The sequence below is a fragment of the Sus scrofa genome, unplaced genomic scaffold (assembly GCF_000003025.6).
Source record: "Sus scrofa isolate TJ Tabasco breed Duroc unplaced genomic scaffold, Sscrofa11.1 Contig770, whole genome shotgun sequence".
Lineage (NCBI taxonomy): Eukaryota > Metazoa > Chordata > Mammalia > Artiodactyla > Suidae > Sus > Sus scrofa.
In genome coordinates this window covers 10,029-28,290 of record NW_018085308.1, presented here as the reverse complement: position 1 = coordinate 28,290, position 18,262 = coordinate 10,029, and the positions used below count along the sequence as shown (strand labels likewise).

Sequence of the window (18,262 nt, the reverse complement as noted above, 5' to 3'; positions counted from 1 at the left end):
TGGAATCTGATCCCACGAAAGAACTTCCAAATTACTTACCATTCCTAAATTGAGTTTTCCTCTCATCTGAAAGGAGATACACACATAAGACATGGACTCTCAATGAGAGGACGATGCAGAAAAAAGACAGGCATTCTTCTGAGGGATTTACCGTAGTCATTACTATCATTAGTCAAGCCATTGCTCCCTTTGGAAATTGCTTTTCATGCATAAAATAAAGTTGAGTCACATGATTTTCAGGACTTAATCAAGGTAAGCAGAAAATTATTCCTAACATGATAGCTGCAATATACAGAGGCAACGGGGAAATGCAAAAGATACCTAAAATGAAGAGCTAAGGGGAAAGAATGAAAGGAAGCAGGGGATCATCAGAGGAGGACATCCTCTTGAGAATATTTTAACTATTAGAATACCATTACCAATTTCCTTTTGCAATTTTCCTGGGGGAAAAAAGTGAAAACTCCATTTTAATGTTACAGAAAAAAGAAAAATTAAACTTGCTTGGAAGGATTATATACAAAGACATAAATTAACTCATCAAGGTTTTTAAAATCCTCAGTTTTCTCCAGCACATGTTTCCCCAAAAAAGAAAGAAAATAAGAAAACATATTACGTGCTAACATAGACAAATAATTTTACAGTTAAAATTCAAGAGGGAAATTATCAAATCCCCCATGAAGTATTGTTTTTAATCTAATTTGGAATGCTGATATTCATGGTTATCATCCTCTGCAATGCTGTCATGCTCTATATCATCTGTGCAAAAGAAGCTACAATTTATTTGGTGTTTCCAATGACTTAAATATTTGCTAAGGGCTTTATGTAATTACTTGATTAATATTAACAAAATAATTGTAAATTAGTGCTTCTCTGTTCACAAAAGAAAGATCTGAGAATAAAAGGGGTCAATAACATGGAGAAGTTTCTGCTGGTCAATGAACAGATCAGTGATTTGAACCCAGGTCTGTTAAAATGCAAAGCAAAGTCTCCATATCACTATGCCATAAATCTCCACTCCTGGTCCAGCCAGGTGAGGCTTCAATCTCAAGGTAGAGAACAATGGTGTGCTCTACAAGGAACAATCGACTGTACTTCTTAAAAAGTGTCTTGCATAGAAGAGCTTTTGAATTTTTCTTAAAATCAGCTTGTGGACACAAAAGCACTATGAGAGCACTTTCAAATATCTTTTCGTATTAGAATTTCATTCATCTCAGAGCCATGAGAAGGAGTTATTATTGTTAGCATCAGGGAGACAGTAAGAAAAATAATGCATTAGATAAAGAGAAGGGTCAGTAGGAAAAGTGAGTTAACTGATGAAGAAGAACAAAGAGAGAAAGAAGCAATGGAAGATGTAATATAGTAAGAATGAATAAAAATCACAAAAGAGAAAATGATACAGAGGGAGGAATGGAAAAGCAAGGAAGCAGGAAAAATCGCTATAGAAAAATCACATAAATGGTCATTAAAGTTTACCATTTATTTCCTTAAGTTGATCCGAAAAACAAAAAGAGTATTATAAGACTTCTTATGAAACAGTTAATAGGGAGATCGTATTTTGTAAAGAGTCATAAAAGTTTACCATTTTCCTTCCTAAGTTGATCTGAAAAATAAAAAGAGTAATATATGACTTCTTATGAAACGGTTAATAGGGAGATCATATTTTGTAAAGAGTCATAAAAGTTTACCATTTTCCTTCCTAAGTTGATCTGAAAAATAAAAAGAGTAATATATGACTTCTTATGAAACGGTTAATAGGGAGATCATATTTTGTAAAGAGTCATAAAAGTTTACCATTTTCCTCCAAGTTGATCTGAAAAATAAAAGAGTAATATAGACTTCTTATGAAACGTTAATAGGGAGATCATTTTTGTAGAGTCATAAAAGTTTACCATTTTCCTCCAAGTTGATCTGAAAAATAAAAAGAGTACTATAAGACTTATGAAATGGTTAATAGGGATATCATATTTTGTAAAGAATCATAAATGTTTACCATTTTCCTTAAGTTGATCTGAAAAATAAAAAGAGAATTCTTATGAAACAGAAACAAACACAACAGTCCCCCAAATTTCTTCACCTAGGTGATATATAATAAGTTAGCCATTTCAGAGAGGAAAAACATTATTGTCTAGGTGTTTTCCTGTAAAATATATAGGGGGCATCACTGCTTTTGCCAAATGGTGAAGTAGATAAAGAGTTTTAAATTTCTCATGACTAAACTTAAGAATCCCACAAAATGTTTTCCTAAAGCCCCTTTTAAGACATAATAACGTCGTCGTCATTATCATCACCATCACCACCACTGCGATAATTACCATCGACATTCATTGCGTATTTTCTCTGTACTAGACTCCGTGATACATGTTTTAGAAGTAGCATTATATTTGATCATCGAAGTGCTCCAGATAAGTTACTATACTTGTGCAGGGGAGTAAACAGGTTAGAGCAAGCATACGTTCCTTGCTGAGTTCCCTGCAGTTGCTTATTTCAGAGTCAGAACTTTATCCAAAGTCTGTCTGACATCAAAATTAATGATGTTATCCAGTGAAATAATCTGTTCTGTTTTCTGTATTATCTCTGGGCATTTCAGCATCATTAAAAAAATAGCTTTTCATCTGTGTTGAACAACATGTCAAATGATGGATAAGGCTAAGTAATGAATTCATTTTTAAAAGCAAACTGGACATCCTCTGTTCTCGGAAATAGCTTGATGAGAGGTGAGCTCCATCTTAGGATGATAAGAGGAAGAGCTAGCCATTATTTTGGAGCCCATTTAAGTAACAGATAATTAAAAAATTTTTTCTTTAGAGCAATTCAATTATTTTTATAAAGATGAAGTATTAGCTGTCTTTCATTTGTGTGATGTGCAAGTTCCTAGATTATTGTATGTGGCAGTAAACTTCATACTGAGAAAAGTCATATAACTTGCTTCCATTTTCCCCCTATTTCAACTCTACAGTGCTCTTTAATTCTTCACTGCTTTTGACATTGATATGTCTAGAGCCCGTTAAAGGTTTATATGGAAGCGTAGATTTCCTCTTTTGTTTCATGATCCTAGTTGCTCTGCTTATGTGATAATAATATCCACTTTCTGTTTTCTATAAAATTTTAAGTGGTTTTGTCTGCATATACTCCTCTTTCATTCTCTTTGCTAATGTCTGTTTTGACCGTCATTATAATATACTTCTCCCATTATTAGACCTCTCTGGTAGAAAAGTTTTAAGCATGTAGTTGTTAGTTATTTTAGACTAGTTATTGTAAATATTGTAATTCATTTCTTTCATTTTAACTTAATATGTGATAAAATAGAAAAAAACAGGGAACACATTTGCCTGTGTATTTTCTTATTAGGGAAAGATACTTTCAGTAGAAGAAAAAAGCATTAGGCTAAAGTCGGCACTCTCAAATACTATGTAATAAATAGTATATAATATGTGTAATATATAGCAAGACTATATTAAAAGCTTGGCCGATCCTCAGAAAGTTAAACAATAATATATCATGTGTTTTTTTCTTATTTCAACTACCTTATTTGAAAATCCAATTAGTGATTTAACATCACGGGTTTTTTTTCCTACTAGGACACTTTAAAGTGCTTTTAAAAAGGTCAGCAAAAGCCTCCAATGATTGACTAATGTATATAGGTCTTTCTTACTCACTTTTTAATGTTTTACTGTATTATGTATATAATGTTATGTACTCAAAATGAATCTGACCTAAATCCAAGAGCTTAAATCTATAAAACTCTTAAAATAAAACAAAAAAGTACATTTTTATGACCTTGGATTTGAAAATTGATTCTTAAATATGACACCAGTGCACAAGTAACAAAAGGGGAAAAAAGATAAATTGGACTTAATAAAAATTGAAAACTTCCATACATGAAAAGATAAGAAAGTGAAGAGGCAAGGTGCAGAATAGGAGAAAATATTGCAAAGTATATGCTCTAAGGGCCTAGTTTCAAGAATATATATAGAGAAAGAAAACTTACTGCTCCATAACAAAAAGAAAAGGAACCCAGTGTAAAAATGAGCTAAGGGAGAATTCCCACTGTGGCAGAGTATGTTAATGATATGGCTTGTTTCTGTTCAGATGCCAGTTTGATCCCTGGCCTAATGCAGTGGATTGCTGCAGCTATGGCATAGGTTCAGCTCCAGCTGGGATTTGATAGCTGACTGAGGAATTTTCATATGCCACAGGGGTATAGAAAATTTTTTAATTTTTAAATTAAAATTTTGGGAGTTCCTGTTGTGGCTCAGTGGTTAACAAATCTGACTAGCATTCATGCAGATTAGGGTTTGATCCCAGGCCTTGCTCAGTGGGTTAAAGATCCGGTGTTGCTGTGAGCTGTGTTGTAGGTCACAGATGCAGTTCGGATCCTGCATTGCTGTGGCTGTGGTGTAGGCTGGCGCTATAGCTCAGACTCAACCCTTAGCCTGGAACTTCCGTATGCCACAGGTGTGGCCCCCAAAAGACCAAAAAATAAATTAAATTAAATTAAAATTTTTTAATTAAATTTTTTTTTTTTTTGCTTTTTAGGGCTGCACCCATGGCATATGGAGGTTTCCAGGCTAGGCCCAATCAGAGCTACAGCTGCCAGCCTATGCCACAGCCATAGCAAACATCAGATCCCAGCCACATCTGCAACCTACACCACAGCTCATGGCAAGGCCAGGAATCAAACCAGCAACCTCATGGTTCCTAGTCAGATTCATTTCTGCTGCGCCATTATGGGAACTCCTAAAATTAAAAAATTAAATTAAAAAAAATCAGCAAAGTGGAGTTCCCTGGTGTCCTCGCAGTTAAGGACTTGGCATTGTCACTGCTGTGGCTTGGATTCAATCCCTGACCCAGGAACTTCTGCATGACATGGACAGAGAAAAAAAAAAAGAGCAAAGGACTTGAATAGACATTTTTCAAAAGAAGATACACAAATGGCCAACTAGCACATGGAAAGATGATCATCTTTTGTCATGAAGGGATAGAAATTAAAATCACAATGAAATACCATTTTAAAGGCACTAGTATGGCTTATTTTTTTAAAAAAAGGAAAAATAATGTGTTGTTGAGATTGCAGAGAAACTGGAACTCTAATACTTTGCTGGCTGTAATGTAAAATGGTTCCATCTCTCTGGGAAATAGTTTGGTAGATCCTCAAAATGTTAAACAAAGTAGACCATATGACCAAGCAATATCCCCCCAAATTGAAAACAGACATTTAAACACATACATGAATACAAATATCCAAAGGAACACCATTCATAGTAATGAAAAGGTATAAAAAGCCTAAATGCTCATCAACAATTTATGGATAAATAAAATGTGGTATGTCCACACAATGAAGCACTACTCAGCCTTAAAAAAAAAAAATGAAACACTGGGAGTTCCCTTTGTGGCACAGCAGAATTGATTCTGACTAGAATCCATGAGGATGTGGGTTTGATCCCTGGCCTTGCTCAGTGGGCTGGGGATCTGGCGTTTCTGTGAGCTGTGCTGTAGGTTGCAGATGCAGCTCAGATCTTGCCATTGTTGTGGTTGTAGTGTAGGCTGATAGCTGTAGCTCTGATTAGACCCCTAGTCTGGGAACTTCCATATGTTGCCAGTGAAGCCCTGAGGGAAAAAAAGAAAGAAAGAAAGAAAAAAAAAAAAAAAAAAAAAAAAAAAAAAAAAAAAAAAAAAAAAAAAAGAAAGAAAGAAAGAAAGAAAGAAAGAAAGAAAGAAAGAAAGAAAGAAAGAAAGAAAGAAAGAAATACTGATACATGCTACAACATGAACAAACCTTAAAAACTTTGTGCAAGGGGAAAAAAGCAGACAGAAAAATTGGCATATTGTATAATCCCATGCATGTGCAATCATACCTGGATAGGTAAATTCACAGAGACAGAAAGCAGGCCAGCAGATGCTAGAGACTAAGAGGTGAGGGAATGAGAAGTGACTCATTAATGAGTAGGAGTTTACTTTTAAGGTAATAAAATTATTTGGAACTAGATGAAAGTGATGTTACTCAATTGTGAATGTACCAAATGCCACTGAATTTCACACTTCAAAATGGCTAACTTAATGTTATATGAATTTTAGCCCAATAGAAGCAAAACATAAATCTCTAGAAGCAATCTACAAACGAAATAGCAGAGGGTTGAATCGATTAAGTTTACTCATGGGCAAAGCCCTTGTTTTTACAAAACGCCAAAATACCCATTGTGTTGCTCTTATAGACACAAGGGCTGACATTGCTTTGGATACATAATTTATATTTATGTGACGATAAAAGGCTTCCTTTGCTCTGGCTTATTTTCTTCCTGAATTGTCTCTGAAAAAATTATTAGACAAAAATTTGGACAGTTTTGAAAAACAGATATAAACAAATGTATTACAGATTAAATTGAAGAAAATTGCAAACAAAATAAGATTTTCAAATAGATTTGTATACCGGGGGAATGCTTTATTTTATATAATGTGAAGATGCTGGAACTCTTTCCTTGCTATTGCCTAAAGCTGGGTTGGCTGCAATGATGTCTCTGTAAGTGGATCAAAGTCTGAAACTCACCATTTCCTTTTCTTTTCTCTGCAAAACAAATAAGATAAATATTAATTAAAATAATTCAGGAGTTCCCGTCGTGGTGCGGTGGTTAACGAATCCGACTAGGAACCATGAGGTTGCGGGTTTGGTCCCTACACTTGCTCAGTGAGTTAAGGATATGGCGTTGCCGTGAGCTGTGGTGTAGGTCGCAGACGCGGCTCAGATCCCGCGTTGCTGTGGCTCTGGCGTAGGCCGGTGGCTACAACTCCGAATCGACCCCTAGCCTGGGAACCTCCATATGCCGCGGGAGCGGCCCAAGAAATAGCAAAAAGACAATAAATAAATAAATAAATAATTCAAATAATTCACAAATAAACTTACAGAGGATCAAATATTAATTCTTTATGGATAAAGTTCTATTTTACATAATGACAAGGTACCAAGAATGTGGCTTTTATATAATCCAGGTCTGATTTTTATTTAATTATATATTTTCTAATTGGGGGAGATAGTTCTTTTACTTCCTTTCTTTCTCTGATTAAATAGATTAAATTCATTTGTGTCCAATAAATTGGTACAACATACAAATGAGTAAAGAGGTTCAAATTAATTAGATTATTAATTAAACCCTTTGTGTACTGATGAAGATAAAATATGTTTCACCTTCATGTTTTCTAAAAAAAAGGAAATTAAAATTTTCAGAATCGACACACCCTTCATTTTATTTCTATCCATCATATCCTTCTCTTCCTCTCTATTATTCCCTCTGTGTCATTTCCCTTAAGTTTAGAGAACTTCCTTTAGAGTTTCTTATTAAACAAATATTTCGATAAATTCCTTGACTTTCCTTTCTTCCATGCATGGTTGTATGATTTTGCCGTTATCACTGAAGTCTCTTTTCACTGGATATATAGAAGATTTTACTAGAGTGACAGTCTTTTCATTCAGTATTTAACACTCTTGATTCACCGTATTCTTACTCTTATGATGTCTGATGTGAAACCACCTGATCTTAAATAATTGATCTTCTTGTTTTCCTTTAGAGATTTTCAGGAGTTATTTCTTTATCTTGGGGTTTTAAGTATTATGATTGTGATATATCTAGGTATGTGGTTATTCTTGGAGTTTATTCTGCTTGTATATTGCCCAGTATTTTGCAACCTTAAATTTAAATCTTCATCAAGTTTGAGAAATTTTGACAGTTTTCGTCAAATATGTCTTATGCCTCAGTCGTGCTGTGCCCTCTGGGAATCTCGTGATTTTGTGTTAGAACGTCTGATATTATCTTGTAGTTTCTTCACAGCTCTGTTCATGGTTTAAATATATTTTCCTTTCTATTCTTCAGATAAAATAAATCCCATGGATTTGTTCTCCATTTCTGGTCTTTTTACTTTGCCATCCGCATTTTGCTATTGTGCCAATACAGTAAAATATTTAAATTTCAAATTTTAAAATTTCTAAAATTTTGATTTGGCTGTTTTTTTTCCCTAGTTTCTATTTCTCTGCTGTGGATTTCTGTTTCTTTCATTTCTAGTCTCTTTTGCTTTACCTGATGAAGCTTAGCAATTATAGTTTTCTTTTCCTCCTTTTTTTAAAAAAAACGTATAAATCCCCGTGTGCCTTTTACACATATTCCTCTAATGATAGATAAATATCTTTGTAACTGTAGCAAAACATCAAAGCGAATAAATTGACACGGTACAATACTATTGACTATACAATATATATCATTCAGGTTTCACCATTTTGCCATGCATTGATGAATGTGTGTGTGTGTTTCTGTTGAGTGTGTCTCTGTTTGTGTTTATGCAGTTTTCCCCCATATATCATGTCAAGCAATTACCACCACAATCAAGACACAGAAATATTCCATAACCACAGATAAAATATTTTGTACAATCTCTTTATATTCCTACTCCACATCTCTGCTCAGCCCTTGTCCCCTGTCAACCACTAATCTATACTCCATTTCTATGGTTAAATAATTTTTCAAGTGTTATACAAATAGGATGATACAGTATATAATCTTTTGAATGGACTTTTTTTTTTTTCACAAAATGCAGTGCCATTGAAGTCCATCAAATTTGCTGTAGGAATCAATAGTCTGTTCCACTTTACTGCTGAATAGTATTCCACTGTACGGATGTACATCGGATTATTTAACCATTCAGCTATTGAAAAGTATTTGCTTTGTGACCATTTTCTGCTAATATAAATAAAGTTACCATGAATATTTGTTTCTCTTCCAACACTCAGAACAGAGAGTTTAATATTTGTGCAAATGCCACAGGAATAGGCTCTGGGACAGGTGAGCAAGCTGGTCTCCACTGCAGGTGCTCTCACTACACACATGAGAATTTCCTCTTCTTTCCCACAGCCACAGCCTCTGACATCACTTCTGTTGCTGTTGCCACTGTTGTTGTCACAAATTTGGACACAGGCCAAAATCCTATTAAACCTAGGTCCCATGATGTTCTGGCCCACCACAAGTATTTGCATGTGCCAACTATGGTTTGTACACTGCTCCTTGTCCATAGGCCTGAGCCCACTGTGTTTGGACTGCTGCTGGATCACAACAGCTTCCATGCAGTGCCAATAAGTATATTTCCTCCACTCATATGCATGGTCTGTTGTCTCACTGGACTCCACTTAGGAAACATATTCAGATATAAAGTTATTGAAAATGTAAATATAATGACACGAGAGCATTATACCAATCATGGGACATTCTTAGCACTGGACCCTGAGCAATTGCACAAGTCGCATACCCATGAAGCCAGCCCTGCATATGTCCACTGCATGGAGAATGTCACTGGAGGATTTTAGGGGTTCCATATCCATTGGATATGTAATCATGGTGAGGACCAGCATAAGAACACGTGGGTATGACTGGTCGAGTGTTACATCTGAGTTTGGCAGTGCAGAATCTATGGGATTCTGTAGCTCTGTTTATTCTCCCATTAAAATTATAATTATCCACGTATGCAAGAGAAACACAAAATCAAATCTATCTCTTTTAGCAGCCTAAGAGAACAGAATAATAGCTTTTCTTGTTGCCTGTCCTATAATAGTTCTTCAGTGAAATATTTGCAATTAGTCCTTACATAGTTATGATGTTTGAGTTCATTGAATTGAATCCTTATATCGATGGTTTTAATGTATAATTAGGAGTTTTTAAAGATATTTGTTTAAATTTGGCTTCCTATATTGTATCTATATCCATTTTTGTGTTAGGTTGATTATATATTAATTTAAATTGTTTAAAAATAATTTTTTTTGTCTTTTTGCCATTTCTTGGGCCGCTCCCGCGGCATGTGGAGGTTCCCAGGCTAGGGGTCTAATCGGAGCTGTAGTGGCCGGCCTACGCCAGAGCCACAGCAACGCGGGATCCAAGCTGCGTCTGCAACCTACACCACAGCTCATGGCAACGCCGGATCATCAACCCACTAAGCAAGGCCAGGGATCAAACCTGCAACCTCATGGTTCCTAGTCAGATTCGCTAATCACTGAGCCACGACAGGAACACCTGTTTAAAAATTTTTTGGCCTTGATTTTACTTGAGTATTTATTTAAATCCAGTGTGGGTTTTTTTTAGAATAAAATGTTTGTATAGGATTTCATTTGTTAATACTCATTGATTCCTAATGCTATTAAGAATCTACTGAAAAAAAATCCCAGTGTATTTCTTTGAATATTTCTGCATATTCAGGATTTCTAAATTTGCAAAATATTGCATATTTAATTTTTCTAAGGAGATAATTTTTTTTCTAAAAGCAACTTTAAAAAATTGTGAAAACGGTGGTAAAAAATTTTTTTAACATCACCCACAAATCTTGCTAGAAAATTAGGATTTATTCTTTACACTTATACATTTTTATGATAAAATATAATTAGACCCTTCAATATGTTTAGAAATTTATTTTCTAATGTGAGGAAAAACAATTCCTATATATGACCATTAAGATTTCAGTTAAATGATCTCAGTGGTAGGCAACTCATGACCTTTTTTTACAGGAATATTCAATAATGGAAAAGGTCTTACCATTAAAATATTTCCTTATATAGAGCTCAAATATGATGCTTTACAACTTCAATCGTTATTTCTTTCTAATGCTAACAGTTGAAATAACGCTGGAGAGAGAGAAACTGAGAGACTGAGAGAATCTACTCTCAATGAAGATTTATCAAAATAGTTGAGAAATTTCAACTATTTTTGATTGATTCTGTTAATTTAAAAGAAGTTTTTCAGAAACTTTGCAATTTGGGGAAATGGTACACTTGATGAATTTCTTGTCAAAATCTCTCTTAAACCGTGTTTCCAGAACTAAAAGAATGAGTTTCCCAGAGTTCCCATCGTGGCTCAGTGGTTAATGAATCCGACTAGGAACCATGAGGTTGCAGGTTTGATCCCTGGCCTTGCTCAGTGGGTTTAAGGATCCAGTGTGGCCGTGAGCTGTGATGTAGGTCACAGAGACGGCTCGGATCCTGAGTTGCTGTGGCTGTGGCATAGCCTGGTGGCTACAGCTCCAATTAGACCCCTAGCCTGGGAACCTCCATATGCCATGGGTGCAGCCCTAGAATGGACAAAATAATAATAATAATAATAATAATAATAATAGAATGTGTTCCCTCCAAAAATGAAAAGTAAACAGTGAAGCGAGACTGCCACATCTCTTGCCTCCAGTTCTGCTTTTGTGGGAAGGTTAGAGGCCACTCATCTCTGTTATCATCACCGTTCAGGAACAATGTCAAAGCCTGTCAGAGTAGTGGACAGTTTCCTTAAGATAGCATGACTTTAGTTATTTAAATATTTAGTAACTTACTATTTCCAAAACATTCCTCCCGGAATACATAAAAAATAAGAACCATCACTAAGAGCTTGAGAAGGCAAGTTGCGAAGTTGTCGTCCACGTGGTCTACTTTGGGTTGAGATTCTGAAAAAGGCATGACAGAGAAATTTCTTGTTAACATCCAGACCAATCCTATTGCTGTTTCTACAATAGAAATTTTATTCTATACTCAAGTAACCTGTAGGTCTATGACCAAGTTTCAGTCTTCATAGTAGAGGGATTGCTCTGCTTCTAAGTATCTCAAGGGGCTTGCAGCAGCCCCTCAGAAGACAATGTGGGACTGAATATCTCAGAGTAGACCAGGGATTAGGGAGATGTTTCTCCTATGGGTTATGAAGGATTGCTGAGGGTGGCCACTGAAAAGTAAATGACAGAATCTCTGCCAAATTCTGGATATGCCGCATCTTCGACCTACACCACAGCTCACAGGCAATGCCGGATCCTCAACCCACTGAGTGAGGCCAGGGATCGAACCCGCATCCTCATGGTTCCTAGTCGGATTTGTTAACCACTGAGCCACAATGGGAACTCCCTACATCATCTGTTTTGTCAAGCCTCAGATGGTACCACATGTATGGGGTCTTATGTCGTATGTCCTGTGAAGCTAAACATGATCCAGGGCAGGTTGCAGAATGGCCCTACCCAGCAACTCAAAACGCCTCTCTCCTTCCATAGCGTTAATCAATGCTGAGTGGAGAACCTGTACTTTTACCTGCACTTAGCAAAATGAGGTGCTATATGAGATCCCCCAAATGTCCAGTATACAATAGAAAATCACACTTCACACGTGGGAGAACCAAGAAAATATCCACTCAAATGAAAAAAAAAAAAAAAAAAAAAGACCATCAATGTACATCAGCACCAAAAGGACAAAGATTTTTGAATGATCTGTCAAGAATGGTAGGGTGGTTATCAAAAATAAGCAATTCTGAACATACTTTTAACAAATGAAAAAAGATAGAAAGTTTTAGTAAATAGATAGAAGATACAAAAGAGGACAAAACAGAAATTTAAGAACTGGAAAATAAAATGCTCACTGAATAGCTTAGCAGAGAAAAGAGATGACAGAAGAGTCAGTGAACTTGAATACAGAACAAAACTATCCAATCTCAACAACAAAGAGGAAATAGACTAAAATAAATGTCCTGTGGGGCTATCACAGAAGATCTAATGTACATGTCACTGAGGAGGGGGAGAGGCCGTGGGGCTGAAAAACTGTTTGAATAATTGATGGCTGAAAATTTTCCAAATTTGGCACAGGGCATCAATCTACATATTCAATAAGCTGAGCAACCACAAATAGGATAAACCTGACTAAATTCATGCCAAGATACATAATAATCCAACATCTGAAAATGAATATCATTCATTGACTATGGTGTCCTTAATTACTGTTAATTCTGTTAATTTCTGTCAGAAATAGAATCAGAATATCCTAATTTACCTTACCACAGAGGATGCTGATGGCTTAGCAGTGATAAAATTTTATTTTATGTAATTTTATTTCTTTAATTCAGGGTGAGATTGAAATTTTCTGAAAAATAAGATCAATCTCAGTCATTCATACTGAACACCACGTAACTCTGAAAATAGCTCTTACTTCAGACATCATAATGCTTCTCCACACATTCAACCTAAAATTACAAGGTAAAATAGAACTTGCATATGAAATTTACACTGTGATGAGGCCATTTTAACTACAATTGTATCACATAAAGTGTCAAGCTCCTTGCATATGCCTCTTGTGGTGTCAGAAAGTAAACAAACAAAAGGAAAGATCTTCCTCCTCACACGAATTTGCACCAGATATGTTTTCAAAGTTTAAATTAGATTTCCAGCAGCATCCATTTTACCTCAATAACACTGCAAAGGAAATTTCCATATGTTAAAATGTATGTCTCTGTGCAGTTGAGCAGCTTCCAAATAATCTTCAAATGGAAGTGGCAGATCTACAGTGTAATGACATTCTAAAGGCGACTAGTAAGAGAAGAACAAAATAGAACTCAAATATTGTCTTTGAAGTGATTCAAGCTCAGTTAAACTCATATGCCCCTGGACTAGTATCAGCATTTGGTGGTAGTTCGCTGGGTGAAAAGACATTTTCAAAGATGAAATAAGTAACTCTTATAACAGACCATTATTAACAGATAAGCACTGTTTCTAAAGATCAGGAATGCTAACTTAAATCCACAATTAAGCAAGACCTATTTCCTCCAAAACTTCTATTCTTCTCATTATTAGATCTGCATCACACAAATTGTACTCAATAGCTATTAATACTTAATAAATCTCGGAGTTCCCGTCGTGGCTCAGTGGTTGGCGAATCAGACTAGGAACCATGAGGTTGTGGGTTCTATCCCTGGCCTTGCTCAGTGGGTTAAGGATCCGGTGTTGCTGTGAGCTGTGGTGTAGGTTGCAGATGTGGCTTGGATCCTGCATTGCTGTGGCTCTGGTGTAAGCCGGCCGCTACAGCTCCAATTAGATCCCTAGCCTGGAACCTCCACATGCCGCGGGAGTGGCCCTAGAAGAGTCAAAAAGACAAAAAAAAAAAAAAAAAAAAAAAAAAAAAACTTAATAAATCTCACCAATAAAATGTCTATGGAAATGTTTTCTCTCTTATTATGTAAGTACATACTATTTTTTGCCTCTTAGTCTTCAAAGCCTGGAGTATTTATCACCTTTTCCTTTACATATAATGTTTCCTGATCCCTGGTTTGGGGAAAGAAACTGGAGGGACTCTACCTGAGTGAAAACAGCGTAACTCTTCTGAAGTGCTACTCAGGTTAGAATCTGAAGATGCAGCTAACTGATCAGGCTTCTAGTAGGATATCTTTTTACTGTACACACTGATTATGAATATCCAATCATATATACATGATTCACACCCCTCTAGAACTGTGAGGTTTTACTGGAAATATAGACAAATTTTATGAATAGAAGTGAATGAGTTTGTTTCCTAGATCATATATATACATATTTTTAAGAAGACTTAATTTAGTAGATGTGGAGCAGATAAATGTAAAGTTTTATTTATTGCCAAATGCAAATATTGCTTTTATGAGCAATAAACAGGAAAAATCCTTTTTCATCTTTTTTCTTTTTTTCCATTTTAGGGCAGTGCCTGAGGCATATGGAAGTTCCCAGGCTAGGGGTCAAATTAGAGCTGCAGCTGCAAGCCTACCCCACAGTCACAGTAACTCGGGATCTGAGCTGCACCCGTGACCTACACCACAGCTTATGGGCAACGCCAGCTCCTTAACCCACTGAGCAAGACTAGGGATCATTCCCATATCCTCATGATATTAGTCAGGCTTGTTACTGCTGACCCGGGATAGAAAATCCCCTTTTCATCTTTGAATCTGATCTTTGCTTTGAAATGTAAAGTGAAAAATCTCATTCTTTTTTTTATATACAATTTTTAAAGGGGGCGAAATAGGGGTGGGGAGTGGGAGGTACAAACTATTGAGTTTAAGGTGGGCTACAAGGATGTACTTAAGACACGGGAAATACAGCGAATATTTTGTAATAACCATAAATGGGGTGTAACCTTTAAATATCTGTATGAATTTCCCTGGTGCAGCAGCAGGTTAAGGATCTGGCATAGTCACTGTAGTGGCTCAAGTCACTTCTGTGGCTTGGGTTTGATCCCTGGCCAGGATTGGATGAAAAACTTACTCTTTCTAAATGTAAATTCTACACCTTTAAATTTTTTTGTTCAGAAAATGCATTTGAAGGTAATAACACGGTCTTATATGTCATTCAGATTATTTACTTGTTGGTTTTTAAAAATAATTAAATAATTGAGATAAATTCCAAGAATTTAAGTAAATGAGATGTAGCCACCTTTACTTAATTGAACTGGCTGTAATATGATTTAGTTATATTCTTACTTCTTTTTCTTTATATTATCATCTTTCTTCTTACTAGAGACCAACAGTTCTCTGCTTATTTCTTAGCCAAATGTCTGAGGGAATTGGATGTATTTACACCAGTACTGTTAGTACTGTTTGAACAGGAAGCTTTGGTGAAGCTCTCCTTCTAGGTAAATGGTCATATCATCTATGGGTTCCTCTGTTCTTGTATCTAGTCTTCTTCCTCAAACATTAAATATTTCATTAAATATTGCCAAGTAATAAAATGTTTAAAGTTAATATCAAAATAGTCCAAAGCCATACCTTACATAAAACATTTTTAGGGAGTTCCTGTCATGGCGCAGTGGTTAACGAATCCGACTAGGAACCATGAGGTTGCAGGTTCGATCCCTGCCCTTGCTCAGTGGGTTAAGGACCCAGCATTGCTATGAGCTGTGGTGTAGGTCGCAGACGTGGCTCGGATCCCGCGCTTGCTGTGGCTCTGGTGTAGGCCGGTGGTACAGCTCCAATTCAACCCCTAGCCTGGAACCTCCATATGCCACACATGCGGCCCTAGAAATGGCAAAAAGACCAAAAAAAAAAAATTTAGAACAAAGTATAAAACTCTTATGTTAGGATAATTTGAATGATACCCAACAATGACCAGAAATAACTTTTTCTAATCTCTACACATCTATGAGTTGTTTCACAGGTTATTTTTCCAAGCAGAGAAGCTTACCTATGGCCTCATTATACATCAATTTTTTTAGGACTTACTATGAACCAGAATATTAGCCACTATAGCTTAGTTCTCCACTCTTAAAATGCCCAATTACTGCACATTAAAATATATTCACCAAGAACATTAAAAGCATCTTGGAATTCCACAGCATCATGTGCCTTAAAAGAAGCTTTTGGAGTTCCTGTCATGGCTCAGTGGTTAACGAATCTGACTAGGAACCATGAGGTTGCGGGTTTGATCCCTGGCCTGGCTCAGTGGTTTAAGGATCTGGAGTTGCCATGAGCTGTGGTGTAGGTTGTAGACACAGCTTGGATCCCACGTTGTTGTGGCTCTGGTGTGGGCGGGTGGCTACAGCTCTGATTCGACCCCTAGCTTGGGAACCTCCATATGCTGCAGGAGCAGCCCAAGAAATGGCAAAAAGACAAAGAAAAAAAAAAAAGAAGCTTTTAATTCATTATTACATAAAGTCACTACTATAAGACTGTTAGTTTTTAATCCTATAAGGTACTTTTTCATAACTTTAGAATGCACACTTAAAATATCACTCTTATTAATTGCTAATTTCTGGTTATATTTTTGAAATAAGTGATACTCTAATGACATAGAGAAAAGAACGCATGGAAGTCAGGTTGGCCAGACTTGGGAGAGTAGAATATCCAAGTCTTATACCTTGTACACTGAGGTTTGCTCTATCTTTGTGACTCAGATGTTTTTTTCAGAAGCACTAGACACATGTGTGCTCTTGAACACATGCTCTCGCTCTACACACACACACACACACGAACAATAACTGCAGTATCAAAAAATAAAACTCACCTTTATGATTTTCATTCATTATAGGTAATTTTCTACAGCAATCTCTTGGGTAGGTCATCATCTCAGGAAAGAAATTGTTTCACGTCTTTCACTCGTGGCCCAAAGAAAATCCTTAACTTGGTTTCAAGTTGCGTTGGCAGGATTTTTAAATCCTTTGTGTTTTTGAAACACAAAGATTTTGAAAGTCTTTGTATTCACTCTGTTAACACAGGGGCAAGATACCACCCAAGGCAATATTGCTGGATCAGAGAGAAGTTTTACTCATGTGAATCAGGTTTCTTGCTCTTGAGCTCTCTAGGTAGATTGGAGTATAGAATTAATCAGAAGCAGGAACAGGAACTCTGGACTCTGGACTTTATAGCTCATAAAACCATATTTTAGTTGCATTTAGTTCCTTTGCTCATCTGAACACATGCACAAATAATTGCACATACACAGAAAATCAATTGATACATGGGAGATTTCTCTTTTTTCTCTTCAGTGCAAATCAACCTCAGAGTGTCTAGTGCTAAAAGAGAAAAAAATTTTGTGTTCACTTGATAATTGATAAAGACCAGTAAAAACTAAGGATTGTTGCAAAGTAGGTTCCTCTTCTTTTTTCTGAAAATCTTATCCACTGATTTCAGTCTCCTTGTCTCAAGAGTTTTCTTCAGCAGCCCAAGTTGAGCACTGGACACTATCCTCAGACTCTGTGAACTTCTGAACCATTTCTGCTATGATGGACCTAGACTCTGCTGTAGGTTCTCCTTGTATCTCTTATCCTTACATAGGCTCTTTGGTGGAGTCCCAGGGCTGTATCTTTGACCCCATCTCACACCCTTTTGATGACCTGCTCTAACCAGACCAATTCCCTTGCTGTTCCATGAATATTCCAATCAGGTTTTGTTTCTTCTTACTCTTTCCTCTAAATGGAATGCTCTTCCTCCAGATATGCCCACGACTCTCCCTCCACCCTCTCAGGTCTTTGTTCACCTTTCTAGGGAGACTTTCCTTGGGCAAACTGTCTCATGTTGCCAGGCTTCTTCAATCCTTATACGCCTTTGCTACTCTATCTTCTTCTGAGTATTTATTACCATTTAAGACACTCCATATGTAACGTCTGTAAATGTGTATTGTCTCTCTCAACAAGAATGAAAACTCCTTGAGGGTAGGGATTTGTGTCTACTTTCTTTCCTGTTCTATACTCACTGTGTTTGTGGAGGACATGAATCAATACCATTTTAAAATTAATTAATTTAAAATGTTACTAGTCTTTCCTGGTTTACTGCTTTTGTGAGAACCTCCAATAAATTAGATTTGATGAACCAGTATTTTACATTCTTATTCTGTTTGTTTTTCATAGTTGGCTGACTCTGTCACCTTGAAGCTCCAGAATTCAAGTCCTTTCTTTCCTTTTAGATCAATGACCGTCTTGTTTGAGGGATAGATTAGCATAAAGGGCACTGAACACATAGTGATGTCACATAGTAATATCTCACAAGGTATT

At 36.3% G+C, this 18,262-nt stretch overlaps 2 protein-coding genes across 5 annotated transcripts in view; both read right to left on the bottom strand.

Annotated features, from left to right (window-relative positions):
• Positions 1-1,701, bottom strand: part of LOC100519072 (beta-mannosyltransferase 2) — an 88,390-nt gene extending 86,689 nt beyond the window's left edge. Inside the window, exons 1-2 of one of the 4 annotated variants that reach the window (XM_021082396.1) lie at positions 1,686-1,701; positions 40-66 (exon numbers count right to left, since the gene is read on the bottom strand). The gene's annotated coding sequence lies outside the window, so the exon portion shown is untranslated. Of the gene's footprint in view, positions 1-39; positions 1,564-1,685 lie in introns of those variants that run through there. The other 3 variants (XM_021082395.1, XM_021082394.1, XM_021082393.1) reach the window with 3 other exon arrangements.
• Positions 424-17,140, bottom strand: LOC100621197. Its single transcript, XM_021082406.1, has 7 exons — positions 16,777-17,140; positions 11,341-11,451; positions 6,545-6,562; positions 5,856-5,906; positions 1,991-2,008; positions 1,580-1,706; positions 424-440 (listed from the first exon to the last, which is right to left on the bottom strand). The coding sequence occupies exons 1-6, from the start codon at positions 16,835-16,837 to the stop codon at positions 1,672-1,674; spliced, it is 294 nt and encodes a 97-aa protein (XP_020938065.1). The 5' UTR covers positions 16,838-17,140; the 3' UTR covers positions 424-440; positions 1,580-1,671.
• Positions 17,141-18,262: the final 1,122 nt, after the last annotated feature.

Coding starts and splice junctions, on each gene's coding strand:
- LOC100621197 (XM_021082406.1), bottom strand. CDS start 16,837: ATGATGACCTACCCAAGAGATTGCTGTAGAAAATTACCTATAATGAAT. Junction 11,452..16,776: donor AATGAATGAAAATCATAAAG/GTGAGTTTTATT, acceptor TGCCTTTTTCAG/AATCTCAACCCAAAGTAGAC.